Raw genomic sequence first — 19,369 nt, forward strand, 5'->3', positions numbered from 1 at the left:
ATGGAAGGAAAGACGGCAGACTGGCTAGTTGATGAATGAATAGAAGGAAAGATAGATGAAAGGGTGGATGAATGGATGAATAGAAAGATGGATGGAAGGGTAGGAGAGCAGATGAGTGGCTAGAAGGATGGATGGGTGAATGAGTATTGGTGAATGGAGGACTGGATGGATGAGTGGATGAATGGATGAGTGGATGGACAGATGGATGACGGGATGGATAGATAGATGGATAGATGTATGGATGGATGCAAGGACAAAGAATGAGTGGGTAGGTGGATGGATGGATGGACAAAGAGTCGATGGGTGGATGGACGGATGGGGACTCTAAAGAGGCCTCTGTTGCCTGCAGTTCTGTGACACAGGACTTATTACTGATTTTCCCAGTGGCAGCAGCTTGAGTCACCAGCCAGAGTTGAAGAACAAGTTGGAGGAATCCAGATTCTATACAGACCTAAATAACCATCTTTATTTTTCTCTTCTTTCATTTTCATAGGTGTATGGATGCTTTGCCTACGTGTATGGTTGTGCAGTACGTGCAAGCCTAGAGCCCTCAAGGGTCAGAAGCAGATATTGGTGGCCCCGGAACTGGAATTAGAGACAATTGTGAGCTACCAAATGGGTGCTGGTAACTGAACTTGGGTCCTCTACAAGAGTAGGTGCTCTTCATGCTAAGCTAACACTCTGGGCTCCAACTCTCCCTCTTTGAGAAAGAGATCTGGAACTTGTGGCTACTCCCCTGCTTCACCCTCCCAACTGCTGGGATTGTAGTAGTTAGGACCCTTGCTGAGCACCCCCATGCCACTGCCACCTCCCAGGCTGATATCACCTTAGCAGCTCACACTGCAGAGCACGTTGGCAAGTCACGGGAAGACTGCAGGCTGGGGTAGGGACGAGAGAGTTGGGGGCTTCAGCAGTTAGGTGCCAGGGAATGCTATACCAAGGTACCATTAGCTTCAAAGGAGCCAGGTCTGTCTGGGTTGACAAACACCCCCCCCAACTTATAGAAACATACAATTTATGAAAGCAGCACATAGTTATACCAGCTAAGCATATATAGACATATGCATATATAAACATAAGCACACAAAAATTCGATGTATGAACACACAAAATCATAACTCAAGGCCAGGTTAAGTTATTTGCCACCAAGGCTGGAGACCCAGATGGTGGAAGAAGAGAACTGACTCCTGCACGTTGTCCTCTGACCTTCACATGTGCGCTATAGCATGCATGCATGCACACACACACAACATGTGCAAAACATAAACAAAAATCATAACTCAGACATTCTGACATACCTTGCATATGTCCCTCAGATATAGCAAAGACTCCTGTGTACACAGACACTTTCACACGGCGGCACACAGGCACTCACACAGACTTCCACTCAGACCGGAAAAGGTGAATTTGGCTTCTGATTTCAGTGACACCATCAATGTCCCCCCCTGTGACAGCAACACTCAGAAGGCTCTGTCACACCTGTACACTCAAACTCATGTCACATAATGAACCCACACCCACAGTCAGGGATAAACAACTGCAGACACACAGTCAGACACATGTCCATCCAAAAACAATCACACAGGGACACACCCACACAGGGGAGAATATACCTGCACCCTTATGTCAGAGACACACTAAAGTTTCTCTTCACTGCCCACTCCAAACCTCCAAACCACAGGCTCAGACAGACACAACAAGACACACCTAAACAATGACACTTGATGTCACAGACACACAAAAAGACACCATGTTTCAAAGAACTGCAAGTCTGAAGAGCTGGTCTGAAAGCGTGCTGTTCTGTCAAGTACCATAGGTTCCCTGGCCCCAGGGCTGAGCCATGTCCTGGACTCAGAGAGCTGCTGCCCCCACCCCTTCACACCCCACAGCTGTAGCTTTTGGGAGCAAAGTCCTTTTTTGGCCAGGAGGAGTGGGGTTATTATGGATGCAGAAGGGTCTGTCCAGATTGTAACAATAGGAAGGGAATTAGAGAGGGAGTCAGATGGATGGAATTGAGGGGAGTCACACAAATAGACTGAAGATCAGAGGGGCTCCCATAGGGACAGGAACAGGGCACAAGGGAAGTTTTCAAGAGCATCTTTCTTTCCCTGTCAACAAGACAAAGCCACCATGATTAAAAAGACTGAGTGTGTCCCTCTCCGTCCCAGAGAACTAGCAGCAGGGGAGAAGAGGGGGATGATACAACAGAAGGGGGACTGAGGTTCGAGCCTGCGCCCCCCCCCCCATCTCCAAAGGCGAGGAGTTAGGGAGATCAATATTCAGTACTTCAGGAGACAAGTCATGGGAAGGAAGACACTGGTACCAGGTGCCTGGGAAAGAGAGAGTTAGGCAAAAAAAGAAAAAGAAAAAAAGAAACACGAAGTCAGAAAGAAAGACAGAAATAGAAGGGAAGGGGGAGAGACTCAGGGAAGGAGAGAGAGAACACTACTCAGTGACACTTAGACACAGCCAGAGTCCCACAGGCTGAAGATATATGGAGACTTCGAGATGTTCCCTAATCACTCCAACATAGAAGAACACCCTCTTGGCTCCCCCAAACCGCCCAGCTCCGCCCCACTCTGCCGGGATCTGGTTCAATTCCGCAGCCCTGCCGCCTCCGCCTGGGGCTGGAGCCAGCTTGGTACCCCAGTGGCACTAGCAGGTCCCCTCGGAGAGGACTCTAGCCCAGCAAATGCAATCATCAAATTCAGAGCTATGCGGGGCGCGGGGCTCCCTTGTGCCTCGGGGTCCAGCCTGGGACCCCCAAGAGACCTCGTCCCCTCAAGATGACATTCCCGCCTGTACCCGAGATTCTGTCACTTTGGGGCTGTGAGGGTCCCTTTCCCAGGAGCTGCCGCGGGGTCTGCGGGCACCACGCCCCCCCAAGACGGAGCGCCCCCCAGCCGACTGGCCACTCACGATTTTCTCCGAGGAGCCCGCGCGGGACACGGTGCTGTTGAGTCCCACGAGCGAGGGTAGCGTCTGCGACATCCAGTTAGTGACCATGGCCATGGTGCTTAGCACCGCCCCGATCTTGAGCAGCGGCACCGACATCGCGCCCCTCGCCTCATGCCCCGCGCCACCACCCCAAAAAAGCAGGTGTTCAGTCCCTTTTGCTCGGTACTCAAGCTGTCGCTTACCCACCCCAGTGGGGTGGAGGGGTGGGGGGTGGGGTCCCGATGGCGAGATGACCGGGTCCAAGGGGGCGGTGGCCGGTGGGATGGGGTGACACTGGGGACGCGCTCGGCTGCGGCTCCGCGCGCCTCGCGGGCTCAGCTTTATAAGGCGCCGGCTCGGCCACCCCCTCCCGCGCCACCGCCGGGCACTTCCAGCCGCCGTGACGTCACGGCTCCGGCCCTAGAGCCAGCAGGGCTGGGGGGAGAATGGGGGTGCACCCACTCCGACCCCCACTTCCCCGCAGAGCCTCTGGCGGACCTTCCCCCACCTGCAGAAGTGGGGACATTCCCTACCAGCGACACCCTCGCCACCTCCCCCACCCCCCGCCGCCGCGGCATCCCCGGCCCCGCCCCCCAGCCACATCCTCCATCGTCGCTCGAGTCCCCTCTGTAGCTTAGTGGTGATCCCCGGGCTCCCCAGCACGCAACATTCTCTCTCCAAAACCCCAACATTTCAGGCGGAAAAAAATCCAGCCCACACCTTCCACCCAAAACTGACAAGGGGTGGAGGTCGGGTGTCTCCACCCACCTGCTCGGTCGGGTGCAGAGCCGGGTCCCGAGCCCGCAGCTCACAGAGAGCAGTGCGGGACGGACTTCGGTGCTCTCCCGAGCTCCGAGACTCTTTTCTCCTGGCTTTCCTGGTCTCAGGATCATTCTGAAGGGGATCCCTCTGTGGATTCCGGACCAGGAAAGCTCAGGGTGGCCCAGGGTGGCCGGTACAGACTTTGGAGTGTGGGTGACTTGGGGATTGGGATGGTTTTCCCTGCGCATCCGAGGGCGGCGGTGCCACCCGGGACTGTCGCGAACCCAGACAGTTCTTTTTGCAGACAGGTTCCAACGCACGGTTTGACTCACAACTTGAACTTGGGGTGGGAGGCGGGGAACCAAGATCTCGGGTCTCCTCCAGCCCCCAGGGACCTGCACTGGGCTAGTGCCCTGGTGAGGGAGGTTGGAAAGCGCAGCGGGCGGCAGGGCCGGGCGAGGAGCACCCGCGCGGTCGCCTCTCTTCGGTTTCGCACTCACGCCCCCTCCTGGCGTCCCCGCATCACCTCCCGCCGCCGCCGCCGCCGCCGCCGTCGCCCTAGGCCGGCGGCCGCCACCGTCTGGAGGCGGCGATGACTCAGGCCTTTACCTCGCTGGCCGCTTGCGGAGCCGGAAGCGCCCAACCTCGGGGTGCTGGGGGGTCCTGAACTGTCTGGACTCCACTGCGAAGCACGTTCAGCCCCTACCTGACCTCCAGCAATAGCTATTCCGGTCTGTCTCAGTTTCCTCATCTGTAAAGTGGTTCTGGGGGCCTGATGGGTCAGGTATGTGTAAGAGTCGGAGGTAGCCTGCCGCTCAACTACAGGCCACCGCTCAAGAACACAGCATTATGGAGACAGTCGGGACTTGAGGAAGGGCTGGGGATGTGGCTCAGTGGTAGAGGCTTGCCTAACAAGTCTGAAGCCCTGAGCTCCATCCCCACCAGCATCAAAAAAGACTTGGGGGAGATTTGGGGAGGGGGGAAGCAGTGGCTCAGTGGGTAAAAGTGCTTACCTTTTACAAAGGTAAGTTACAAAGCCTGGTAACTGAGAGTTGGATCTCTGAAGAGGAAAGACTCCCCCAAAGTGTCCTCTGACCTCCACTTGAAGGCTGTGGCCATACAGCCGCCCATCCCACCACGTTAGCACTTTAAATAAGTGTAAAAAGAAATTTGAGTGACATAGGAAACGAAGGAAGGAAAGTACAGAAAGGTATCAGAAGGGAATGGGTGGAGAGGAAGGGAGAGGAAATTGTGCAAGACCTGTGTGCACGGTGGGGTGTCCTTCTCGGTGCCCCTCTCTGCCTTGTTGTATTAGCTAATTGATTTTATTTAGTCTTTTTAGTAAATTAGTTTTGAGACACAGTCTCACTGTGTAGCTCTGGCTCAGACTAAAGGCGTGGGCTACCAAACCCACCGGCACCTTAATTTTTGACAAGGTCTCTCACCGAACTTGGGGCTCCCTGATTTGGCTAAGCTAGCCAGACCAGTCCCAGTGAGCCTGTCTCAGCCACCCCAGAAACGGAGTGCAGGCACGCCACACCTGACTTCTGGTTTAGATATTGGGGATCTGAGCTCATACCTGGATGGCATGTGTCCATCCTACTGAGTGATGTCTCCAGGTTTGCCTTTAAACACTGTGACCAGGAGAATTTCAAATGGTGGGGAAACAGCAGTGCAGAGGGCCCGGGGCAAGCACTCCTGCTGGAACCCGAGCTGTTTGTTTGGTCAAGAAAGGAGGAGATCTTACTGTGGTTCCAGGACAGCCAGGGCTATACAGAGAAACCCTGTCTCGAAAAACCAAAAAAAAAAAAAAAAAAACAGATCTGTCTGACATCAGCCTCTAAGATCACTGGGCTATGGTGGGCCTCCACAATGGCCGGCTTTCTCACCTCCTCACCTTGGGTGCTAGGAGACAGGCCTAGCTCACACAGCCAGGGAGCACTTACAAGGCACCCCCTTCTTTCTCCTCCATGCCTCTCAAATTCTTCTCACTAAAGATGGCAACAGCCTCCTTGGGCTGGCAAGACTGCCCAGTAGATAAAGAGAAAAGCCTGAAATCCTGAGTTTGATCAACAGGGCACATATGATGGAAGGAGAGAACCCACTGCCTCCCGTTAGCACCTAATCTCCACATGCTTGCCATAGGGTGCTCGCGCACACGCACACGCACACGCACACACACACACACACACACAGTGGTTGAGTAACTTTCTAGTCTCCACACTCGTTCCCTTCTTGAAACACCTTATCATTTCCTAGTTCTGCCCCAGCTCTCCGCCTTTCCATCCTAAATATCTAGATCTTTCCACCTGCCTTTCTCTCCGTTTCTGCACATTTAGTAGTCTTTTCCTGCCTCAGGACCTTTGCATCTGCTGTCCCTGGAAGCTGACAAACATTTTACCACAGGAGTCCAGGCAGCCTACTTGCATCCTTCACTTAAGTCTCTGTCCTGTTGGGGGTAAGTGACGTGCCCTGTCCTCCAGAAAACTGTATTTCCTTTGCCCTTTGCCCTTTGCCCACTGGTTCTTGTTAAGCCTAAGTGTTGGGAAGGAACAGATAGACAGACAGACAGACAGACAGACAGACAGACAGACAGACAGAGGAGTGGGGCTTCCCTTTCTTTCTGCTTAGGGTGCGACTGGGGCTTTTTTTTTTCTTTTTCAATTTTTCTAATTACATTGACTGACTGACTGACTGACTGACTGACTGACTGACTGACTTACACTTGTGGCGAGGCACAGAAGTCAGAGAACACCTTGTGAGAGTTTCTTCTCTCTTCTGCAGTGTGGGTCCTAGACGTGTGCAGAAGCCAGAGGAGAGCATCAGCTCTCCATCAGCTCTCCCTTCTGACTCCCCACATACTCCTTCGCTTCCCCGATTCAACCCTGGGTGATTGGGGCATGATTATGTATATGTGTGTTTGCATGTGGGGGAAGGTATGTGACTCGGGGGTGGGGTGCACCTGCCCATCTCAATATCAGCTGTCTCCTTCCATCACTTCATTGAGTCAGAGTCCTTAGTCAAACCAAGAACTTGCCAATCCACCACTCTAGACACCAGAGAGCTCATTGTCTCTCAGATGTTTGGGTCACCTGCCCAACATCACAATGAACCCTGGGCCTCTCAAATCTTCATGCTTGTGTGGCAAACCATGTCCCCAGATCCGAATGTCATTTTTGTGTTTATTTTTAGTTGTATTTGCTTGATTTCTGGGCTGGGGGTGGAAGTCAGGGTCTCATACATGCCAGTCACATGCATGTGTTTCAGATTCATAACCCTCACTCCAATATGGCCTGAATATCATCTGGAGAGACTTCCCTGGCCGTTCCCTGACGTTAGAGCCTTAGCGCCATCTGACTTTACCTTGTTTAAGTATTCATTTATCAGCTATTTTTCTTCAGTGTTGGGGATTAAGGCCAACGTCTCATGCATGCTTGGCAAACATTATTGGGCCACATCTCTAGCCCCCATCCCCTTTTGTTTAGCCAAGGGTGACCTTGAACTGATTCTCCTGCTTCCTGAAGTCAGAATGACAGGCATGTATGACCAGTAAGAAATTAATTGCTTTTCACTGGTTGACTAAGTGTGTCTCTAACCACAGCTTATTTGTGGTCCACATTTCCACCCAGAGTCCACACCACTTCTACCTGTTTCATGGGACAAACAATTCATGTCCCCACTACAATTGTCCCCATTAGAAGTTGTCAGAGAGGCTGGAGAGAAGCTCTGCAAAGCACCGGCTGCTTTTCTAGATGACCTAGGTTCAGTTCCAGTACCACATATCAGTTCTCAACTGCCTGGAACTCCAGTACCAGGGCATGCAATGCCCTTTTCTGGATTCCTGGGGTTCCTGTACTTATGTGGTATAGTTCTGTACAATCAGGCACACACATGAAAATAAATTCTTCAAAAAAGAGTAGCTGAGGGGCTGCAGAGTGGCTCAGAGGTTAAGAGCACTGTTTACTCTTCCAGAGGTCCTGAGTTCAATTCCCAGCACCCATATGGTGGCTCACAGCCATCTGTAATGGGATCCAAAGCCTCCACTGAGGACAGTAATGGTGTACCTCATATGCGTAAAATAAATAAATCTTTAAAAAATATTATCTGAGAGGCTAGGGAGAGGACCAGCTCATAACCTATTCACCACATGAGTTCAAACTTCCAGAACTTGTGTTGGCCCGTGTGTGTATGTGTGTGTGTGTGTGTGTGTGTGTGTGTGTGTGTGTGTGTGTGCAAAATCTTTGTCCTGGGAATGGGGAAAAGAGACAGGAGGTCCCCTGGCGTTCACCCCCCAGGCAGCCTAGCTGGACCAGTGAGTTTTAGAAAGACTGTCTGAAATAATAATGATAATAATAATAATAACAATAACAATAACAATAATAGAGATGTGTTTGAGGAAGACACCCAAATCAACCTGGGTCCTCCACATACATGTGTTCCTATGCACACATGTGGACGTGCACGCATACACACACACACAGAAAGGAATATCAGGGCTGGGCTGTCTGTCTCTGTTAGTAAAATGCTTCCCTGTATGCATGAAGCCCTGAATTCCATCCCCAGCACTGCATAAACCAGGTATGGACACACTATAATCATATATATATATATATATATATATATATATATAGAGAGAGAGAGAGAGAGAGAGAGAGAGAGAGAGAGACAGAGACAGAGACAGAGACAGAGACAGAGAGACAGAGACAGAGAGGAGATAGGGGCAGAAGGACCAAGAGTTCAAGATCAGCCTCAGCTACATAATGCAGATCTATAGTGAATTGGAGGCCCTGACTAGGAAGAGAGTATTAAGCATCCATGAGAGTTTGATGTCTGGTACCCCTAACTCTGCCACTAGGACTATAAACATTTCCACTGCTCTGAGCTTGGTAACTTCTGAGAAGGTAAATAGGAACTTGTCGGAAAACCCAAGGATTCATCCACCCCAGAGCAAAGGGTAAACCTGCAGAAAGACACACAGGTGACATTCATAGAGGTGGGTTTTCCAATAATGAGTAAGCCAGCCGTCCTGGCGAATGTGCAAATAAACCAGGACACTGATCTAACTGACCTTTCAGCCCCACGCGGGGGACTGCCCATGCCCACTCCAGCCCCACGCGGGGGGACTGCCCATGCCCACTCCAGCCTTGTTCTGCATTAACACAAGCATTGTTCTAAGGAAAAGAAGCTGGAGAGAAATGACCATAGAGTTTATGATCCCATTTATGGAAAATGTCCAGGAAAAGGCAAATCCATAGAGGCAGGGAAGGGAAATTCCTGGAACTGACTCCTCGGGCCATGGAAAGGAGAACAAAGTGAGGAACATCAGCCCGTCCCCCGCCGGGATGAGGCGCTGGTTCCTCACTTAGACAGGCTAGTTCAGGGTGTGTGTTCCACACCTGTATCAAACAGCTTCACGTGTGTTTATTTTCTGAGAAGAGTCTCATAACCTAGGCTGGCCTTGAAATCACTGTGCAGCAAAGGAAAGTTGGCCCTGAACTCCTGCTTTCCGGGGATAATAGGCCTCCACCACTACCCCTAATCTATTCAGTGCCGGGGATAAAACCCAGGGCTTTGTGCAAGCTAGGCAAAGCACTCTACCCACTGAGCAACATTTCAGTCTCTTTTTACAGGGTTTCACTGGGAAGTCATTGCCCCTCCTGGAACTGGCTACAGAGCCCTCACTGGTTTTGAACTTGCTACAATCCTTCTGCCTCTACATCCAAATGCTAGGAGGAAGGCTCATGGCTGCCACAAACTGAACACATGGTGATGGCTGTTCTTGGCTGTCACCTTGACTACATCTGGAATTAACTAAAATTCAAGAAACCGGGCACACCTGTGAGGGATTTGTTTTTTCTTAATTCACTTTTAATCCAGATCCTTTGAGGTGGGAGGGTCCACCTTTAATCTGGGCCACATGTTCTCGTGGCAGCCTATGTAAAGGACAGAGAAGAAGGGAGCTTGGCTCTTGGCCCATTTGCCCTCACTCTTGCTAGCACATCCATTCCTTCACTGGCGTTAGAGCCTGCTTCTTTGGGATTCCAGCATATCCTGCAGACCAGCTGAGACATCCAGTCTCATAGACTGAACAAATACTAGGTTCTTGGACTTTCTATTGGTACAATTCCATTGTCAGACTAGCTGTACCACAGCCTGTAAGCCACTCTGATAAACTTAAATACAAGAATGAATAAATGAAACTCTCTCTCTCTCTCTCTCTCTCTCTCTCTCTCTCTCTCTCTCTCTCAGTTCTGTTCCTCTAGAAAACCCTGACTAATATATACACAGTGAAGAATTCTGGCTTCATCCCTCAGCCTATGCTTGGCCTTAATGGACCCACAGAAACTAAAGCTTATGGCTTCTCAACCTCCATCACCCTCTATTGTCCTGTTCTTCAAGACAACACCAAAGCCAGCTCTTACGTGTGTACATGTTTGTGTGTGAGTGTGGTTGCGCACGTACACTTGCTCACATAGCAGGCCAGGTGTCTTCCTCTACGGGTGTCTTCCAACTTATGGTTTGTTTTGTTTTGTTTTGTTTTGTTTTGTTGGGTTGCTAGACAGGGTTTCTCTCTGTCGCCCTGGCTATCCTAGAACTTGCTTTTAGACCAAGCTGGCATCAAGCCCAGAGATCTGCCTGCTTCTACCGTAGGAATGCTGGGATTGAAGGTGTGTGTGCACCACCACTACCTGGCTTCAATTTGTTTTAACAGCTCATTGAATATAGAGCTCATCATTTTGGCTGGGCTGGCTGCCAGAGGCCCCACAGACCCTTCTGTCTCTGCATCCTCTAGGACTCGGGGCACACAGTGGTACCACAGTGGTCCACATGCTTGCATGATAAGCGCTTTGCTGACTGAGCCATCTCCTTTTTGAGTCAGGGTCTCACTGTGTAGTTCTGGTAAGGCTAGAACTCTCCATATAGATTAGGCTGCCCTTGAATTTACAGGGATTTAGTGCCTCTGCCTCTAAGTACTGGAACTAAAAGCATCCGACAATAATCCTCATTTTAAAAATCAGTCAACAAGGCTGGGAATGGAGCTCAGTGGTAAAGCGCTTTCCCATCATGCTCTATGTTCAATTCCAAGAACAGCAAATAAAACAAGGAAAAATAAAATAAAGAGGGTGTAGAAGCACAGATGCTGAGAATCTTTCCCAAAGACATCCAGCACTCATCCACAGAGTCTATATGGAGCGGATTCGTTTGAACTGGTTCATAGCGGGGAAGAGTGGAAGCAGACTCCTACCTCATATTATATACAAAAGTCAATCCTCTGGGATCCGGGAAGACATGTCGGTGGGCAAAGCGTTTGCTGTGCAAGTATGAGGACCTGAGTTTGATCCCCAGAACCCCTAAAACACTGATGATCTTAGTGCTGAATCCTACTGACCTGCCAAGCGAGCTGTGCCCACTGGTTCAATAGTGGAACCACATTCGCATAAACCTGGTCAGAAGCCCGTGGCATGGGAGGTCATGGCCCCTAGGGGGAAACCCACTGTACCTCTGCTGAATGGACAAGTTGTCAAACTGCCTTCCTTTCTACCCATAGATCAATGCGGCTCTCACCCTCATCCACAGAAGCACCCTCCGCAGAGTGCAGCAGTCAGGGCACAAAACTGAGCATAGTGACCAAGTCCTCCACTCTAAATGGAGCATCTGTCTCAAACCTCCCGACCCAGCCCCCAAACAAGGCTCAGGGCTCATCACAGGAGAGGACAGAAAGGCCAGGGATGGGGAGGAATGCTGTGACACACTGGCCTCTGGACATGACGCCGCAATGCATTCAGGGGCTTACTGTCTGTCAGTGTACCTTGCCTACACAAGACCCAAACAAATCAACAGGAAGCACTGGGTGGCTCTGGGGTTGGGGGCAAGAAAGAACCCAGAGGTGGAAAGGGAATGTGTTGGGGCATTTCCAGGAAAGTGGGGCAGGGGAGCTGGAGTGAGCATGAACAAGGTATGTTGCATACATGCATAAAGTTGTCAGGGAATAAATAAAAGACAGTTTTTAAAGGAAGAAGAAAAAGCTAGGCATACTGTACATGCCTGCATCTCAGTGCTGGGGAGGCAGGACATCCCTGCCGCTCACTAGCCTGCCAGGCTAGCCAAACTGGTAAACTCCAGCTCAGTGAGAGTCTGTCTCCAAAACCAAAGCGGCTGGCTCCTGAGGAATGACACTCAAGGTTGACTTCTGACCTCTACAGTAGCATGGGGGGGAGGGGGAAAGAAGGAGGGAGGGAGGGAGGGAGGGAGGGAGAGAGAGAGAGAGAGAGAGAGAGAGAGAGAGAGAGAGAGAGAGAGAATGAATCAACTCTGGACAGTAAAGTTTTGGAAGAAAATTCAGAGGGTTATCTTCATTTTGTGGGTGTGATGTCAGCTTTGATTGTGAACTTGGTACTGTCTAGTTCACATAGGAAGCAAATCTCAATGAGGAATTATCTAGATTAGGCTGGCCTGTTGGTGTCTGTGGGATACTGTGTTGATCACATTAACTGGGTTGGAAAGACCTTGTCCACTCTGGGCAGCACCATTCCCTAAACTGTCCAAAAGTGCCAGCAGTCAGCTGAGCACACGACTGCATTCCTCTCTCTGTGTTCCTGACTGGATTCAGTGTAACCAGGGCCTACAAGCTCCGATCACCTTGACTTCCCGCTGCTGCTGCTGTCATGGACCATACCCCAAAATGGAGTAAACACAAACGCTTTCACCCCTAACGACTCTTGTCCAACGATTTGATATAAGGCAGACACTGGAAAAGGCAAATTTTCTCAAACATTGTTGGGCTCAGCAGAGCTTTGTAACTTCAGCTCCTTGGGAGGCTGAAGTAGGAAGACCAAGAATGAGAACCTGCCTCAAAATAAGAAGTGAAAAAAGGAATTTGTCTTGGTGGGTAGAAAGCTTTCCTAGTATGAAGCTCTGGATTTCACACACACACACACACACACATACACACCACATGGTACCCCTTAAGCTTGGTGCGGTAGTTCCACCTGTCACCCCCTCTCCCATCTCTCTCAGTGGAGAGGAGTGACCAGGTAAATGCTCACCTAGTAAAGTGCCTGCTACACAAGTGTGAGGGTTGAGCTTAAACCCACAGCCCACATAGTGCACTGGCTTGTTGGCTAGCCTGCTTCCGTGCATGGGGAGGTCATGGAGACATCTGGAGCAAGCTAGCTCAAATCAACGAACTCTGGGTTCAAATGAGACATCCTACTTCAATGTATAGGGTGGAGAATAATCATGGACGACATCCAGCCTCTGGCCTCTGCATGCACATACACACATGCACACATGTGCAAGTGCACCTACACACACAGAAGCACCCCCATGCACAGGTGTACCCATAGACCTTTAAACACACACACACACACAAGAAGACCAGACATTTGGTATGTGTGGGATATCTACATGCCAATAACAGCTACTTAACATTATGAGTCATGAGAGCACTCCTTAGCCTCTGAAGGAGAACCTAGTTTGTGGCTACCAGAATATGAGAAGAAGAAAAAACAAGACTACGCAAGGAATCCAAAGGATGTGAGATGGTTGGAGTCTGCCTGGTAGAAGGGTTAATTTGCATAATTGCTAGAAAACTCATCTATCTATCTATCTATCTATCTATCTACCTATCTATCTGTCTGTCTGTCTACCTACCTATCATCTATCTGATACATGCCACAGCATGGGTATGAGGGTCAGAGGCCATCTTGCAGCAAACAGTTCTTCTTCCCCTGCCCCTTGGTTTTTGGTGCTTTTGAGCGCTGCCTTTATGTAGCCCCAACTGTTTTGGAACTTGCTCTGTAGATCAGGCTGGTCTTCAGCTCACAGAGATCCCCCTGCCTCTGTCTCCTGAGTACTGAGATCATGAGCCATTACACCCACCCTTGCCAGAAACTTCTTCAACACTGGAAAACTTTAGCAGGATTTCCCACATAACTCGGCAACCCCACTTCTGGTCATACATAGTAGATTGCCACAATTCATAATTCTTTTATTTGTTTGTTTGTTTGTTTGTTTGTTTGTTTTGAGACAGGTTTTCTCTGCCCAGGCTATCCTGGAAAACTAAATTGCAGACTAGGATGGTCTTGAACTCACAGAGATCTGCCTGTCTCTTCCTCTGAAGTTCTGGGATTAAAGGTGTGAGCCACCATGCCTGGCTATTTTATTTATTTTTTATTTATGTATGTGTGTATATCTTCATAATCGTATGTGCACATGTGAATGTAATGCCCACAAATGCCAGAAGGAGGTGCCCGGGAGTTGTAATTATAGGCAACTATGAGCTGCCCCATGTGGGTTCTAGAAACCAAACTTGGGTTTCCCGAAAGAAGAACAAAACCTTAATTGCTGAGCCATCTCTCAGTCCCATGATCCCCAGACTCCATGGGCAAAGGCATCATCTCCACAGGGTTTATTTATCTCCAAAGCCAGCTTGCAGCGGTGTCTGTAGTCTCAGTATTGAGTGAGACATGTGTGAGCCCCCAGTTGGGGTTAGACCAGGGTTTGTTGGGCTCCCTGACTTCACGCTAGAAATGACGAGCTTCTGCCGTACTTAGAATCAAGTTTTGACATTTCTGTGCTGTTTACTTGTTTGTTTGTTTGTTCGTTTTGTTGTTCTTTTAAAACATTGTCTCACATAGCCCAGGATAGCCTCAAAATTGATGTAGAGCCAAATTTGATTCTCCTCCCCAGGGCTGGCACCGTGAGAGTGCTCCACCAGGCACAGTTTCTGTGGTGCTGGGGTTGGAACACAGGGCTTTGTGTGAGCTAGGCCAGCACTCGACCAAAGAGCCATCTCCACCACCAATGCTGGCCTTATTTGTTTTGATTTTGAGACAGGATCTTGTTATAGCCTTGATCGTCATTATAATCGCTTCTCTCTCTCTCTCTCTCTCTCTCTCTCTCTCTCTCTCTCTCTCTCTCTCTCTCTCGTGTGTGTGTGTGTGTGTGTGTGTGATTTATTTAGTGTGTGTGTTTGTGTGTGTGTGTGTGTGTGTGTGTGTGTGTGTGTTGCCTGGTGCCTGTGGTGGTCAGGAAACGGCATCTGTTTCTCTGGAAGTTAGGGGTGGTTTTTAGCTGCCATGCAACTGCTGCTAACCAAACCTGGGTTCTATGGAAGAGCAGCCAGTGCTCTTACCCACTGATCTCTCCTAGCCTGTGACTACTGACTGACCGTTCAATCCATTCTGATATCCTTAACTTAGTCTTTGTAGCCAGATCACAGCCATCCTTCCCACGTTCACCTCTGACCTCACCTCCCATCCACACCCAACCCGAGTTCCCATTCCCAGAAGTCATGTATTTCCGGTCTATGTCGGCTTAGCAAACGACCCTCTGCATACTACACTTGTGCGGCACCCCTTTCCCCGGGGATTCTAGGCAGGGGCTCTACAGCTGAGCCACGGCCCTAGCTTCCTTTTGTTTTATTTTAAAACAAAGGTTTGTTAAGTTGCCCACGCCAGCCTTCAGCTTTCAAGTTTTGTGTCTCAGCCTTCAGAGAGCTAAGGTGGCAGGCATGTACCATCGTACCCAGCTTGCAGCTGTCTCTTGGACTTGTAGACTCTCAGACTCTCCAAAGCGAGATGTGTCTCTCCTCTCTCCCTGTCACCAAGGTGTCACACTGAAATTACCAGAGAAACAAGGGAGGAAAGGGTCCATCTCTCAGTGTGTTTGCTGTGTTTTTATTTCTTTTTTCTTTCTTTCCTTTTTTTTTATTTTTATTTTAAGATTTATGTATTTATTTTACGTATGTGAGTGTTCTATCTGCATATACACCTGCTGGCCAGAAGAGGGCATCAGAGCCAGCATGTGGTCCTGGGACTTGAACTCAGGACCTCTGGAAGAGCAGCCAGTGCTCTCAACCAATGAGCCATTTCTCCAGCCCACTCTTTCTTTCTTTTTATATTAAAAATGATTTATTTTTTTTATTTCATGTGGATTGGTATTTTGCCTACCTGCATGTCTGTGTGAGGAGGTCAGATCCTTCAGCGTTACAGACAGTTGTGAGCTGCTACATGGGTGCTGGGGATTGAACCCAGGTCCTCTGGGAGGGCAGTCAGTGCTCTTAACTGTGGAGCCNCCTCTCCAGCCTCACTGTGTTCATCTTAAGGATGATCGGGGCCTCTGGGATTAGGGAATGAGGAGCAGTGTGTCCTCTCCAGCCTCACTGTGTTCATCTTAAGGATGATCGGGGCCTCTGGGATTAGGGAATGAGGAGCTGTGTATCCTCTCCACAGCCTTGACTGATTTTACTTTTGACTTCCTTTATTTTTGTGCAGTGACATTTTATAGTTCTGCCTTCTAAGTAGGACATAGCACCCAGTAGTACAGATCATTAGAACTGTGTGTAAAGGAGCTGGCAAGATGGCTTAGCAGGTAAAGGCGATTGCTGCTAAGACTGGTGACCTGAGTTCTAGCCCTAGAACCCATATGGTAAAAGGAGAGAACCGACTCCTCTGGCCTCCAGAATCAGACACGCGCTCACACTAGGATAAATAAGTGAAGTGGTTCAGTGGGTAAAGTGCTTGCCACATGAAGAATGAAGACCTGAGTTCGGATTCCCAAAGCCCGTGTAAACGTCAGGTGGGCGTGGGCTGCGTGGAGTCTCAGCATTCACACGGTGGGAACAGGAACTTCAGAGAGTGCTGCCTTGCTAGACTAACCGGATCAGCGTGTCCCAAGTTCATGGACAGATCACGCCACAACATACAATGGAAAGCAACCTAGGAAGACCACAGATGCCAACCTCTGGCCTTCAGATGCACACTCGGCCACATACATGCTAACACACACATACCTACACGTGGGGCGGGGGCGTGGCGCGGGGAGATTGGAGGAGGAGCCAGAGACTCCAGGGTTTATTGGTGTTCAGGTGAACAGCTTTCCAAGCACACCTCACCCGATCTCTTAGCTCCACTCGGTGTTTCCGGCTTCCTCTTAGATTGGTCTGAGGCACAGAAGTACCAAGTGTATCGGGGTTGCTGCCACCCTGTGCTTAGTGTGGATTCTTGGTTCTCTGGATGTGAGAACATAATCTGTCAGCCCTAGGGTGACCATACCCAGTCCCGTACTTGGTAAGCTCCAGGCCAGCGAAAGATCCTCTCTCAACAACACGAAGTGATGCAGGTGAGAAGATTTAGAGACTAAGGCAGCTTGGCGCCAAACCTGAAGACCTGAGTTCCAAACAGTGAAAGAGAACTGACCCCTGAAGCTGTCTTCTGACCTTGACATCTCTGACTTCCTGTGGGCACCAGGCTAAGAACTCTCTCCTTCCCAAATAAATAAATAAATGTGATTAAAATTTAAAAACAAAATAAATTAAAGGCGCACGCCTTTAATCCTAGCACTACAGGGGCTGAAGCTGGCAGATTTCTGTGAGTTCAAGGACAGCCTGGTCTACAAAGTGAATTCCTAGACAGCTTGGGCTACACAGAGAAACCCTGTCTTGGAAAACCAAAACCAAACAAACAGTACCACCAACAAAACCAAGTGGAGTGCTTCTGAGGAGCCCAACTAAGGTATGTCTGTTAAATGTATGCCCGCGCGGGCGGGCATGCACACACTCACACAAACACACACACACACACACACACACACACACACACACACACACACACACACCCTTCACGTCCTGCACAAACCTCACTCCACCACTAGGTGTCGCCCCAGCTCCTCAGTTTTGAGCCCAGCCCCAGGAGGTTCCTCACGCAGTTTGTCCTGATTTCCCCCGCCCCCAGTCAAGCTGGGAGGTTAACACCTTGGAAAAGATGGGGAAGTTCAGCTCCGCTCTGAGTAGCAGCACCCTTCTGTGGAATTTCAGCCTCGGCTTGACACCCATGATCTCAGGCACCTCCCTTGGCACAGGGGTTCCCACTTATCCAGGGGTTTGCTTTCTGAAGTTTCAGATAACAACAACGGAAAATATTCTGTGGAAAAGTCCAGAAGTGTGTGAGTCATACATTTTGTTTCATTATGACAGGGTCTCATTTTGTAACCTAGGCTAGCCCCAAATTAGTGGCAATCGCCTGCCAGTGTCTTTCTTCTGAGAGTTGGAATTCTGGGTACGTGCCACCACACCTAGATTGTGTAGTGCTGCAGACAGAATCCAGGGCTCTGGATGGTGAGCTGTGTACATCACCCTGATTTGTTTTGTTTATAGAGCTGCGCGCGGGGGGGGGGGTCTCATGATGCCAAAGCTAGTCTCAAACACCATGTTATGTAATAGAGCAGTGGGTTTCAACCTTCCTAATGCTTACAATTCCTTATAATACAGTTCCTCATCTGCGGTGACCCCCACCATAAAATTATTTGCTGCTACTTCATAACTGTAATTTGCCACTGTTATGAATTGCAATGTATATACCTGATATGCAGGATGTCTGGTATGTGACCCCCTCCCCCCAACCCCCACAGGGTTCTCAACACACAGACTGAAAACTTCTGTAGTAGGGGTTGACCTTGAACTCCTGATTTGACACTGTAGTTGGTTCCGTGTGGTGCTGAGGATCGGAACTCAGAGCTTCATATGAAACGGGCAAGCATCTTGTCAACTGTTAGTTAGTTAGTTAGTTACACACCTCCAGCCCTCGATCAGCTCAATCCTCGCGTTTCCACCCGTATACTCCTCTTAGGGAGCACCCTGCCTTTGCTGGCTGTCCTGCCTGGGGGCGGGGACAGGGGTGGCGGTGGGCGGGACTCCTCTTAGGGAGCACCCTGCCTTTGCTGGCTGTCCTGCCTGGGGGCGGGGACAGGGGTGGCGGTGGGCGGGACTCCTCCTAGGGAGCACCCTGCCTTTGCTGGCTGTCCTGCCTGGGGGCGGGGACAGGGGTGGTGGTGGGCGGGAACCTTTGCTTTGTGCAGGGTTTCCTCTCTACCTCTGGTTACTCAAAGCCCCTCCGTCCTCAGCATGGCTTCTGTGACGCTGCAGCCTGCACGGGTGTCTCACTTCATAACTTCGCAAATAAATGATTTTAGATGGCCGATCACAGCAGCCTTCTGAGAGAGCGATTGAAGGAGAAAGAAGAGGAAAGGGTATTGAAATATAGGGTCCAAGGGGAACAACAGCCAGGTAAATGGAAGGGAGTGGTAAGTGCAAAGGCCCCGGGGTATATGACTAAGTCAAACTAGTCCTTCCCATCCTGTGGGGACCCCTAAAGCATTGGCCCTAAGTCCAGATAAGAGTAAGATAAAGCTAAAGAGGGTGCGGGTTACACACTTGTCCCCCCAGCACTAGAGAGGTGAAAGAGGAGGATCAGGTGTGTAAGGCCATCCTTGACTACATAGTGAGTCCATCCTGGTCTATGTGTAACTTTGTCTCAACAAAAATTAAAATATTTTAAAGTAAACAAAGTTAGGCTTCAGGGAGGACTTTCAGGTGTTGGGAAGACACCTGCTCAAGGGGAGATGTCAGGCTAAGGACTCTCAGGTTCCCTGTGGCTGTAAGCCACTCAAGAACCATGCACTTGGGCCAGAGAGCTGGCTCAGTGGGTGGAGAATTGTGGCACGAGCATGGGAACCAGAATCCAAATCCCACACAAACACCAAGCACACGTGTACACACCTGTGTACACACCTGTAATCCAGAACTGTAAGGACTGAGACGAGAGGTCCCCTCAGTGGCAGCCAGCTGAAGTGTGAGCTCTGGGTCCCAGGAGAGTGTGTGAGCTCTGGG

General features: G+C 50.0%; 1 protein-coding gene across 2 annotated transcripts in view; it reads right to left on the reverse strand.

Annotated features, from left to right (window-relative positions):
• Positions 1-19,369, reverse strand: part of Olfm2 (olfactomedin 2) — a 77,756-nt gene that overhangs the window by 54,076 nt on the left and 4,311 nt on the right. The window contains exon 1 of one of the 2 annotated variants that reach the window (XM_021206521.2): positions 2,920-3,276. The exons of the other annotated variant lie outside the window; for it this stretch is intronic. Within the exon in view, the coding sequence (XP_021062180.1) occupies positions 2,920-3,054 (135 nt within the window). The 5' untranslated portion in view covers positions 3,055-3,276. Of the gene's footprint in view, positions 1-2,919; positions 3,277-19,369 lie in introns of those variants that run through there. 2 annotated transcript variants of the gene reach the window in all.

Source organism: Mus pahari, chromosome 10, assembly GCF_900095145.1.
Source record: "Mus pahari chromosome 10, PAHARI_EIJ_v1.1, whole genome shotgun sequence".
Lineage (NCBI taxonomy): Eukaryota > Metazoa > Chordata > Mammalia > Rodentia > Muridae > Mus > Mus pahari.